A 13,452-nucleotide genomic window follows, 5' to 3' on the forward strand; every position below is an offset into this window, starting at 1 on the left:
CTTTCTAGACCTCACCTGGCCAGTTTTCTTCATCATCACTCATCAAGAGAATTAATGGTAGCACTGACATGGCTGGACACTAGTGAATTTTCTAGGAAATAGCTATTTGTTTTAATGCTTATAGCCTTTATTTCCCCCCAAATATCTTACATTTTATTTACTTTTACTTATTGGTTGAATTTTTCTAAAACACATAAGCATTTTTCAAAGAAGTTGGGATGACTGACTTTGTTACTGCGGTTTTTATAATACATACATAGTGATACAAAATTCTTTGTTTTATGACACACTCTTCATTGTAACAGGCTCTCTACTAGCTAGTATATATAATTTCATCTTCTTTTAACACATCAGATATTTTAAGTTCCTCACATATTGTTTTTCTGAATAAACCTCTGATATTATATCTTTGATATTTAGACTTTAGTAAAATTAGTGCTCAATTAACGTTAGATATTAATATACTTATTATCATTAAATGGCCTGTTCGATGTTACAAGGTAAACAAATAGAGGAAGGAATCCAAGTCTCTGTCAGCACACTGTCTTCTTTTTTACAATAATACTTAATATTCAGGTCTATTGTTTGAATTAATGAGGAACACTGGCAGACAAACAAGATAGCAGAAATAAATTACAAAACATGGATGTAGTTACAAGGAGATGAATTCTATAATGAAATGGCTTTGCTGTGCTTAGGTAAGCTTGTATTTCTAAAATATTCTTTAAACGTAGGCATGGTATGATGAAAACCAACCAGAAAAAGAAAAAGGAATTGATTACTTTCTGCTTTATAAGCAACAAATAAATTGTGCAAAACCTTTGAAAATTCCAGGTTGATTTTGTTTTTTCACCAAGTATTTATTTTACATACGTTTACAGCATTAGCATATGTTTCCAAATGAAATTGAAATACCAACAAGGCAAGAAATGACTAAGAAGGACCAAGAGGTTAATTAAACAGGGAAGAAGAAAGGAGAAGTTGTTTAGAACAGAGACTAGGCAAGCAGAGAGAAAAGTAGCTCTTTATGGTGTCTCCATTTTTGGTAACAGCAACAACTGATAACGAGACACGCACTAAGTGCCACACACTATTCTAAATTAAGCCTCAGGATGACCCGGTGAGGTAGGACTATCATCACCCCGCTTTATACATGAGGAAACTTAGGCACTGAGAACTTAAGTCCCTTGCCTAAAGATTCAAAGCACCAGGATTCAAACCTTGTAAAAATCTGATATCGAAGCCCACATTCTATACCACCAATCTAACTGCCTTCCCCATGCAGGAGTTAACACTGCCCTTTCTTCTACTGCACACTGCATTTGGAAAATATTTATAGTTTTGCACTGCCTAGAAAAAGAATGCTTTTTTCCTTACCAGATTGCACTCATACCTATCCCAAGAGGGCTATGAGACACCCAAAGGAGTCTACTGCTTTCTTTTCTGATTGAGTGAAATAAGACACTCACTTTACACAGTTGCCCAAGTCCTACTTACATTCAACTTGGAGAGAATCGTAAAGAGGTTCAGGAGAGGGCTGAGACTGAAATTAGATAAAACCACTGACTCAAATTTTAATTCCTGGGTATACTCTCATCCAAAGCACAATCTCAGACCTCACAGTTACTCTATACAGTACTTGAAAGCAGGAACTATATCCTACTAAATCTCATCTCTGAATCTAGGTAGTATCCACCTATGCTTTGGATGTAGTTGTGTTTCATAAATGTTTATGGAAATTCATTGAACCCAATGATCAACACTTGAATTCCTTGGTCATCATAAGCAAATATTATACATGAAAATGTTTTTCTTTCAAAATTGGATAATACCATATTTAAGATTTCTCATTACCTGTAGCAGTGTGTGACTGTGATACAGGATAGATTCTTTCCATTCCAAGAAAAGGATTAAGACGCTTTGCCCGCTGCAGGGGAAAGACCACTTTGGTAATAGCATTAGTGATTCTTCTCCACTCTAATATCAAGCCTGGTAAAGGATGCAATACCTTTAATTTATTCAAAATATCCTGCCAAGGAAATATAACAAGGTAAGATCAGATTCTTGTCCAAATTCATAGCAAACTAGAATCTCTTTTAGGTAAAAAAAAAAAAAAAGTCTCAAATTTAAATTTGGTAACTCCTGTATTTGCAACTCAAAATTACTGTTTGGGTTTTTTGGAAATCACCATAATGATAAAACTATGATAACTATAAATTATAAAATGTAAACATTTTAATGCTGAGTGAGATCAATTTAGATCTCCCTTTAAAAAAATAAATGTGATGTCAACTTAGCAAAGTAACTGCCTCCCCACACCTCCCCCCAAGAGTTTACATCATCTCTTTTCTTTCTCCATATTTTCCTCCTCCATTCCTCAAGTGACTGGAAGTTTCCCAGATTTTTTGCTTTTTTACCCTAATACTTTCATAGTTTCCATATCAAGGAAAGCACATTTATCTTTAAAACTTTGAATTTTCCATGCTACAGAATTTGATGAACAGTTAAGGATTAGAAACTTGTGAAATAAAAGGGCCAGTGAGATCAAATAAAAAGCTTTGCTACAGAATGAAGCTGTAGAAACTTCCCCAAGGCAGGCAAGTCATAGTTAGGGTCAAAATTCTACAGAATGGCAACTTGCACTGCTCTCTCCATGGCTGCTGTGGCCGTACTTTATATTCTTATTTTTCTATTGAAAATCCATTCAATAAAAAAGCAAAATTAAGCCCTTTCTCTCTTCTCTCCCCTGCATAGTTTCCATGGATTGTGATTAGCAATTTTACTTTGAAATCAGCAGATTAGACTCTTGAAACAAACTCATGGAAAACATACTATTTTGCCCTGATATTGGAAAAAAATGTTTAATTAATTTATTTGTATTTGTATTGGCTGGATTTTTTTCTTTAATTCTTCTATGCCTTTGTTCATGTTCATATAACTACCCAAATTATACTATACTGGAAGTCCAAGAGTAGTGGATGTCAATAACTAAATAATGCCTACAGGTCTGAGTTTACAAACCTTATACTGTTTTAACAAGGAAGGACACAACTGCTAACTCAGATTATAGTCCAGATTTTGCCATGCTGGAATGTCTCCACAGTTTTTGTGGGCAGCTGAACACAAACCAATTTGCTTTTATTTGAATAAGTTCAAATGGTGGGCTATGTTGGATCTTGATTTCATCAGCATTGTTTCAAGATACCAAAATGCTAAAAGTAGTTCAGATTCTGCCCTGTGACTGCCCCAAAGAGCACCTTACTAGTGCTGAACTGTTTTCCCAGCCTTAGCTTGCGTCCATTGTCATTCCCTCTTCTGGTAGAACCCAAAGTTTTCTTGCCACCTTGATTTTTCATCTCTCTGTTTGGTGGCAACTTCAATTCCAAAAATAACACCTGCAAGAAATTAACGCTTCTTTAGTTAAGAATCAAATCGCAAATACTGTCATTCAAAAAACATTTTGGGGGCCGGCCCCATGGCGTAGTGGTTAAGTTCCATGCACTCCACTTCAGTGGCCCAGGTTCACAGGTTCAGATCCTGGGTGCAGAACTACACCGATCGTCAGCCATGTGGCAGTGGCAACCCACATATAAAGTGGAGGAAGATTGGCACAGATGTCAGCTCAGAGCTTATCTTCCTCAAGCAAAAAGAGAAAGATTGGCAAGAGATGTTGGCTCAAATCTAATCTTCCTCAGCAAAAGAAAAAAAAATTTTTTTAATTATTTGAGAAAACAATCTGTACAGCTCAACATGGGTTGGAAGAATTTTATTATTTTGGACAATTTGGAATTATCACACTTAATAAATAATGACAATGAGAATGAAAATTTTATATGTCAATAGGCTGTCCATATCCTAATTTAGGCACTATCCGATTAATACTAACACTAGGCTTTTAAATAGTCGAGAATACAGGAATGTATACTCTGCTGAACAACTGACAAATAAGCTACTGATGTTGAGACTTTAAGTTGCTTGGAGCATTATGAGTTCTCCTAAATACACTTTGATGTGGTAACCAACGTGATTGCACAATCACTCAAGCCCCATAGAGGGTCAACATGCGAGCCTTCATGGCTATTGTGTGATCACAAAAATCACAGAACACTAAGGTAGGAAGGGTCCAAAAAGCCATTTAATTCCACTACCATAAGGCTGGACCCTGAGAATCCCTGGGCACAAAAAGTCAAGAGAAGTTGGCCAACCCAATGTAACAATAACGAAAGCTGGAGAATGGTCGGTAAGCACCCACTGAGGAAACTAGCCCTATACAGGGCAGGGATCCAGGCTCTGGGGCAGAGGAAGATCCAATATATACCTAACTCACTGGCTCAAATTAGAGGGGATAAAACTCAGGCAACTCAGAACACTATCTACTATCTCTACTCATTCATTTATATATGTTGAGTGGGCTTTATTTTCCCAGTAATAATCTTAAAAATTGAAACTATTTGCATAAGTATAAGAATTTTTTCCACAAGTTGGGCCAGTGGTGGAAGGAAAGACATGCCTGTGCTTTTCTAGAACAGTAGTGATGATAGAAACAAAGATCTGGTTCCAGCTTTAAATAGTGGGAATAACTGGGTTCTTAGAAATGAAAGGTATTGAGTCTTACTAATAATGTTAGTAACTATTTTGTCCAAGAACTGTGTTATGTGGATGTGCATGTGTAGGGATTAGGGTCGTCATATTTAGCAAATAAAATTACAGAATGCCCAGTTAACTTTTAATTGCACGGAGCATACTTATACTAAAATATTGTCCATTGTTTATCTAAAATTCAAATCTAAGTGAATGTCCCATACTTTATCAGGAAACTCTAGTACAGATATCAAAGGGTATGTGAATGGAAAGATAGGAGAGAGACTCACATAACTGAATAGGAAAAATGAGACATCATTAAAGTAGCAATAAATCAACAATCCCAGGAAGGGAGATCTATCATGATTAAGACAAGTCAAAGGTCTCAAGTTACGTATTTAAAAGTTCTTTATCTTAAGCTTCTATTTTTGGTGAATCCTTCAGAATTAATTGTGAAAACTTCATACATAAGTTACCTCTCCAGGTCTCAATGAATATATCTGTGAAATGAGGATGCTGAACTAAACAGGGGTAAGAGGCACTAATACTGATTGAGCGATTACTATGTGCCACCCATTATGCCAGGTGCTTTAACATGCATTATCACATGTAATCTTTATAACAAATCTGTGACAAAGCTGAAAAGTGTAGACAGTTGGAGAAACCCAATGTTACACGGCCAGAAAGTAGTAGAATTAAGAATTAGAACCCCGAGTCTTCTAACTTTTTCCACTAACTTATACTTTCCTCTAGACCAGGGGTCAGTAAACTTTTCCCATAGAGGGTCAGATAATAGATATTTTCAACTGCGCAGGTTTTACTGTCTGACACAACTTCTCAACCGTGCCATTACAGAACAAAAGCAGCCACAGACAATAAGTAAATGAACAGGTATGGCTGTGTTCCAATAAAATTTTATTTACCAACAGGTGGCAGGCCAGATCTGGCCCCCAAGCTGTAGTTTGCTGATCCCTGCTCTAGACCAGTGCCACCCAAAAGAACTTTTCACAATAATGGAAATGTTCTATATTTGCACTGTCCAATAAGGTAGCCACTAGCCATATGTGGCTATTAAGCATTGAAATGTGGCTAGCACAACTAAGAAGCTGAATTGATATATTTTATTAAATTTAATTAAATTTAAATAGCCACAAGTGGCTAGTGGCTCCTGTATTGGATAGCGCAGCTCTAGATGATAAGTAAGATTTTGCCCAGTTCAAAGATTCAGCTAAAATCACCAAAGATTAAGTAGTCCATGTGTGAAACTGTTAGATTACCTTAAATATAACTTTTACTTTAACATGAAGACCTAAGAACAGCCAACAACATCAAAGGCCTTTTATTCTAGCCCAGAGTTTGGTGTAGGCCTCTGGCTCACATGCCTTAGATCTCATCTGAATCACAAGGGTACAGATTTCTGCTTTTCCACCAAGCCTATGTGTGCTGAAATCCAGAGATTCTATATTTTTGATAAGTTCTCTATGTAATTTTATGTGCAGTCAACTGGTTTGGGGAATTCTGGGCTAAAGAACTCAAAAGAAAATATAGAAAAATACCCCAAAAGGCATCACTGAATTCAATACAAATGTACCACGTGATTGGGAGAAACAAAGTTGCTTCTCTTTTTTTTCAAACATATAACTCTGTGGCTTAAAAAAAAGAACATTTTAATGAGTATATATAACATTTATTGAGCACTTACCAGGAAAAGGGCACTATTCTAGCTGTTTTACATTTATCATTTCCTGCTCACAACAACTTTCTGAGGTATTTCTATCATAACTCATTTTACTGATAAAGAAATTGAGATAAAAAGAGTTGATGGAGGGCCATGCCGTGGCTGAGTGATTAAGTTCATGTGCCCCGCTTCAGAAGCCTGGTATTCACAGTTCGGATCCTGGGCACAGACCTACCAACTGCTCGTCAAGCCATGCTGTAGTGGTACCCTACATAGAAGAACTAGAATAACCTACAACTAGGATATACAACTATGTACTGAGACTTTGGGGAGAAAAAAAAAGAGAAAGATTGGTAACAGATGTTAGCTCAGGGCCAATCTTCCTCATGAGGGAAAAAAAAAGAGTTGATGTATTGGCCCAAGGTTACAGAGTTAGTTAATAAATGGAGGAGGTAGGATTCAAACCCAAGAAGTCTGGCTCTAAAGCCTGTGATCTTTACCAATATGTGACATTACTGAATTGCATCTAGAAGACACTAGACTTCAATGCTATCAAGCACCCACCCTGTATTTGTAACCCCTCTAAAGCAACCCAATCACCTTTTGTGGAGTGTGGGGAAAGAAGAAAAGAGAACACCAAACTTTGAAAATAAAAATAAGAGTAAACTATGTCAAAATTTATGACAGGTGATAAAAATCTTATCTAGGTTTAAAAAAGCAGTCATAAAAATGTCTTCTTCATTAACAACTGAGAAAATTACCTAATTTTGTATTCTAAAAAAGATTTGGGGGATCCAGTGTCAAGATGGCGGCGTAGGTAGACTCTGTTCGAACTCACCTCCTCCCACGGACACAACAAATTTACAGCTACTCTTGGAACAACTGCCCCTGAGATGGAACTGAAAACTGGATAAAAAGGACCCCCACAGCAAGGGACAGTGCTGACTGAGGTGGAAGAGACAGAAATTCCTTTCTGGAAAGAAAAAAGCCACCTTCTAGCCACAGTGCTTCACAGCTGGCCAGGAGCACTCTGAAGGTATGAAGCCTCCCCTGGAGGAGCAAGGGATCTGAGTGGGGAAGCGTTACCACAATAAGCAGTTTTTGGACTCAGCCCAACTGAGATGAGTGTCATAATATCTGGCTTTGCTGGCTATTAACAACAATGGGAAATATCCCCAGAAAAGCCATCGGACTTACAGGGAAAAAAGTCTGCTTTTAAAGGGCCCATGCGCAAATTCACCCACTTGGGAAAGGAACCTAAAGTCATTAGAAAGAAAGGTGCACAGTTCTTTGGTGAAAAGAGACTGGCCTCACCCAAAGGTAAGCCCTTGGGCAACTTGTGGGCCCTCACTGGTGGGGTGTGTGAGACCTCTGCAGTGGGGTGACTGGGTCCACTTCAGGGGGTCGGAGTGTGCACATGGGGAAGGACTGTTTTGATGTGTGTGTGGCCCTGCGGGCAATGGGGCTTGTCAGCTGCAGAAGACTTGTGCTTCACAAACAGCCACATAGGCGATCAGCCCCACCTTCCAAAGTGGGGTGCTCCCATGCCTGGGACCTGCCCCACTCAGCTGCAATCCTGAGACAGCTGACAACAGCCTTGCTCACTCATAAGTAGAAGATAAAGACAACAACAAACAATCACACAGAGACATAGATTGGATTGGTGGTTACCAAAGGGGAAGGGTGAGGGAGGAGGACAAAAGGCGTAACAAGGTACATGTGTATGGTGACAGATTGCAATTAGTCTTTGGGTAGTGAACATGATGTAATCTACACAGAAATAGAAATATAATGATGTACATCTGAAATTTATATACTGTTATAAACCAATGTTACTGCAATAAAAAATTAATTTAAAAAAAGATTTTAGGGTGAGGAAGGGGTGAGATTTCATAAAAAGACCAACTTCAAGGAGAAACAGCTACACTGCTACACAACTACCACTACAGATCTTTTGTTCAACAAATATTTACTGAGCGCCTCCTTCATTCTAGGGAAATCCTTTTCTCATGGAGCATACATTCTAAGAGCCTTCTTTACTACCTTCCTATTTCATAAATATAGACATAAATTAGATGCTAGAATACTCCATCTCCAAAGTAACCTGGTTAACTGAATTTTTTTTTATTGATCTTTGATGATTAGCTAAACACATCTAGGAAATACATACACACACAAATCATTTCTAACTCTAAAAATTACTTTTCTAAACTCCCTATCCCCATGATACAACCTCAGCGATGTCATCTGAACTGGTGAAGGAAAAACTGTGGCCGGCTAGCTGATAGGCTTGAGTCTCAATTGCATCCAGCTTGGCTTGCATTATGTGTTTCTGACTTTCACATTCTGCAGTACTAAAGCCAATTCCATTTAGTTCTAGCAAGGCCAAGCAGTACTGAGAGGGCATCTCCACTTTACAGAAAATATCTGGAAGAAAAAAAGAAAAGTAAAACATTAATTCACCAGCTAATTGACTAGATCAGCATTATTACCTAAACACATACAGAATTTTTCTAGGAAATTCTAGAGATGCTATGCAAGCTATCCTTCAAGATCCAGTCTCCTGAGCAACATTCTCAAACCAACAATGAAAGGCGTGAAAGTACTTCCCATTTTTCCACGTAAGCACTAGACTACTATCCTTGTCTATGCAGACAGTAGAAGAATTGGCAATCTTGTGAATAATCTGGATTACAAGAGACTATATTTCTGGGGTTGGCCTGCTGGCACAGCGGTTAAGTTTGCACATTCCGCTTTGGAGGCCCGGGGTTCGCCGGTTCGGATCTGGGGTACGGACATGGCACTGCTTGGCAAGCCATGCTGTGGTAGGCGTCCCACATATAAAGTAGAGGAGGATGGGCATGGATGTTAGCTCAGGGCCAGTCTTCCTCAGCAAAAAGAGGAGGATTGGCGGCAGATGGTAGCTCAGGGCTAATCTTCCTCAAAAAAATAAAATAAAATAAAAAAAGAGACTATTTCTCCCAAGATAGTGTTTCTGCTTCTACTTTTAGCAAGAGCAAGACAGCCAATCTTATTTGCTAAAATGACTACAAAGGGTTAATCCCCTGAAATTACAGCCAATATCCCTGGTCCTATGGCATGAAAGCTGGCACAAAGAACTAAATATGGAGGTTTTATATTTTCCAATGCTCTTACCAAAGAGTAAAGGATAAGTTCCTGAAGTAAGAATCAGAGCATTTTTCTATCTGCTCACATTTCTCAACAGGGTTGTCTTCATTCCAAATCAGTTTTCCCAGTATGTTCATTAGAATATTAGTCTCAAAAATCCTCTAAATCAAGGGTGGAGTTGAGAGACACTGTATAATGTGAGTTTCAGCATTTGTATACTGTTCTTGGATATTCATGATGCCTGCTAATATATTTAAGGCTCTGAGAAGACCTGAAGCAAAAAGGACTATTTAATTTTGTATTAACCAAAAGTCAAATTATTTGACCATAAAATCCTTCATTTTATGATACTTATTAACATCCTGAAAAGTGTCAATAGAATGCACTGTGGGAAATGCTGTCCTAAATCATTAAGAAAAAATCCATACCAAAGACTTCAGCTTCCAGTACTATGGGGTCACTAGGACTCTGAGCAACCCTGGCCTGCCCTCCCCAGATCCACATGTACCCCTTCTTTGAGGCATTACTGGTGCTAATCAGCAGGAGAGATCTCCAGAGACCACTAAAAACAAACAAGTGAGAGCTACTGGCCTCTAACAGTCAGGAGGAGTTACTGGGCAGTCAGAGCCTGGCTCTGGAGGCCTGGACACAGAGCAGAAATTCATGGGACGTGGGACCACAGAGAAATAAGAAACTAAAGTCAGAACAAGCACAGTCAGAGCAAAGTCAGAGTGACAGGGAGCCAGCCTGGATCCTCAGGCAGTAGGAAGGAGCTAGGTTGTCATGGGAATGAAGTTCTATAGCCAAAAGGTTGAAGAAATATAGATCTTTTAAATAGCAACAGGAGGAGAAGCTGATCCTCAGACTTCTGTTCTGAATCAAAACTCTCAAGGAAGGTTAATGTGGTCCTTGGATGCATTATAGTTTGGTAACCAGAAGAAGCAAGAGCAAAACCTTTCTAGAGGAAGGCTTCTGCCAAGTTAGGATCGTGTTTGAACTCACAGAGAATATGAAAAATACAAGATAGCAAAGAAATATGAAAATAAAGTACAAATATTTCAATAATCATAATGAATAGAAATACATCAATAATCACAATAAATTGGTAAATTTGTAAAAAAAATAGGTAAGTTTGAAAAATAAATGAATAAGCTATACTTTGTTTATAAGACACATCTAAAGCATAAGGACCCAGAAAGGTTAAAAGGGATAGAAAAAAGATGTCTGAGGCAAATATCAATCAAAAGAAAGTTACTGCTGCCATATTCATTCCAGAAAATAGACTAAGAATAAAAATCATATTAGTAGTAGAGCTGGTCACAACATAATGACAGAAGGTTTAATTCACCAGGACGATAAATCAATTTGAAACATGTATGCGTCTAATAAAATGGACTCAAAATATACAGTTAAAATTGACTGAACTACAGGGAAAATTAGATATAGAAGATTTAAACAACAACCTTGACATAGATATTAAATTCTGCATCCAGAATTAGAATACACATTCTCTTACATACGCATAGAACATTTACACAATAGTTCAGGTTTTAAGGCACAAAGCAACTCAAGAAATTTCAAAGAATGGGTATTATACAGCCATGTTCTCTAACCACAATACAACTAAGTTTGAAGGTAATAATAAAAGTACAAAATAAAAAGTTTCTAAATATTTGGGAATTAAAAACAAATCTTCTAAATAGTTTATGAGTTAAAAAGAATCATAACAGAAATTTTTAAATATTTAGGACAAAATGATGAAAACATTACATGTTAAACCTATGAGATACAATGAAAGTAGAGCTTTGAGGGAAATTTACAGCCTTAAATACCTACATTGGAAAAGAAAAAAATGATTTGACAAAGTAATGAGTGTAGTATCAAACTTAGGAAAAGGACTGCAAAATAAAGTCAGGAGAACTAGAAGAAAAGAGATAATATGCTGACAGAAATCAAGGAAATAGAAAATAGAAACGACAGGAAAGATCAAAGGCAAAAGTTGGTTCTTTGAAAAGACTGAAAAATTGGATAAACTTCTAGTGAGATAGAACAATAAATAATATTATGAAAGAAAGAGAAGACATAACAGATAAACCAGAGATGTAAAAAATTCAGCAATAGCTTTATCACAATAAATTGGAAAATTTAGATGAAAGAGATACATTCTTAAAAAATTATAGCTTACCAAAACATAATTAAAAAGACATAATTGAATAATCTTATAGCTATTAAAGAAATTGAAGTAGTAGTTAAAAATATTTCCACAAAAAAACAGTTTACAGGCAAATTCTACCAAAATTTCAAGGAAAACATTATTTCTATGATATATAAACTCCTCCAAAATAAAAAGAGATTGTATTCATCAACTCATTCCATGAAGCTAGAATAACTCTGTTACCAAAAACAAAGGACAAGAAAGGAAAATTATAGTCATTTTACAACCAATGAATTGGCAAAGTGGAAACAATATGAATCAGCAAGATTTCTTTCACATTGCTGTTTAGAGAGTGAACTTATACAATCATTCTGGAAAACAATTTAACACAATCTTATAAAGTTAAAAATTCCCATTAACATGAAAGAGCAATTCCATACCCAAAAGAAATTCTTGCCACATGTACCAGGAGACATGTATATGAGTAAGAACACGTATACAGAACTACTTGTTATAGCAAAACAAAAAACAAAACTAGAAACAACACAAACATTTATCAATAGGAAATGCACAAATAAATTCTGGCATACTTACACAGTGACATATTACACAACAGTGAAAATGAACAAACTATAGGTACTTGCAATAATATGTACGAATCTTATTAACATGATGTTGAATGAGAAAAGCAAGTCCCAGTATGACAGAGGTTTTATAAAGTTCAAAAACAAGAAAAACTAAATAATATAATTTTTGAACTTATATATACGCTAAAATTTTTTTAATTAAAATATAAAATTTGAATTAAAAAATAAGAGAATAATAGACATAAAACTTGGGATATGTAAGAAAGGAGGAGCACATAAATAGACACAAATGTGAAGTTATTAATAATGTGAGTTAGTTATTGATTATATTACTAAAATAAATAAATAGGACCATACATGGACCAATGATGATAGTGTACATGAAAGAAAGATTATGACTAATACAAATCTGTACAGCTGAAGTCCTTTAAAAAGAGAGAAACCAACTCACTCCATACCTACAAAATCACCTCATACATGTTTAAACCACACCAGAAAGGACCTGATTGATCCACATGAAGAGAACAGCATACTTTGTCCTGGGTCACATTGAGCAAATACATTCTGTTGTTAATATTTACTCATCCAAACAAAAATCAGCCTTCTACTGGGAGAAAGTCAGCTGCCAGAGCATACCCACCCAATAGGCAAGAAGATGAGAAAAGAAAAAGGTGAAGATTCTGGAGGTCTATTAAAATAAATAAGCACATCTTGAAACAATGATTTCTAAACAAAATTTGACAGCCTTCCACATTTTCTCCAAAAGAATGTGCTTCAATTCTGTGCTTTCAATAAGAAAGGGACTTAACACCATACAAGAGTGCATTCAACACCTCCTACTCACCCACTTCTGAAAATTTGCAGAAAAAAGGACCTTTCAAGACACACTGAAATTGTGAAAGTTAAAAAACAAATCTAGAGGATTTCTTGTACTTTTTTGTAAAGGAAAACCATAGTCTCCTTTTTTCATAGATGAAAAACTGTCTTTAAGTAGTAGAACAGTCCTCTTCCAAAGAAACGGAAAGCTTCTAATTCTGATAATGAGCAAGAAATGTCTATAAAAAGTTACAGACTAATCCACAGCACCATCATCAAATGTGGGTGTCTAGGAACTACACTGACTACCCAGGAGACCTACCCTAGGGGCAGGCAGACCGAGGCAAAGAGAGCCGTGTTCATTCACCTTCGTCCATTCAGCTCAGTCATTTATGGTCCATAAATGGAGAAGCAGGCCTGTGGCATGTGTGCCCCATACTCCCACTCCACTGGCTTAGAGAAAAGCTGAGTTTGAGATACTTCAGTGCCTGTTCAACAGCTGCTAA

At 36.7% G+C, this 13,452-nt stretch overlaps 1 protein-coding gene across 4 annotated transcripts in view; it reads right to left on the reverse strand.

Annotated features, from left to right (window-relative positions):
* Positions 1-13,452, reverse strand: part of POLQ (DNA polymerase theta) — a 98,672-nt gene that overhangs the window by 26,200 nt on the left and 59,020 nt on the right. For 3 of the 4 annotated variants that reach the window (XM_046657851.1, XM_046657849.1, XM_046657852.1), the window contains exons 20-22: positions 8,493-8,686; positions 3,258-3,395; positions 1,855-2,029 (exon numbers count right to left, since the gene is read on the reverse strand). In XM_046657851.1, coding sequence (XP_046513807.1) covers positions 1,855-2,029; positions 3,258-3,395; positions 8,493-8,686 — 507 coding nt within the window. Of the gene's footprint in view, positions 1-1,854; positions 2,030-3,257; positions 3,396-8,492; positions 8,687-13,452 lie in introns of those variants that run through there. The other variant, XM_046657853.1, reaches the window with a different exon arrangement.

The sequence above is a fragment of the Equus quagga genome, chromosome 4 (assembly GCF_021613505.1).
Source record: "Equus quagga isolate Etosha38 chromosome 4, UCLA_HA_Equagga_1.0, whole genome shotgun sequence".
In the NCBI taxonomy this organism is placed as follows: Eukaryota; Metazoa; Chordata; class Mammalia; order Perissodactyla; family Equidae; genus Equus; species Equus quagga.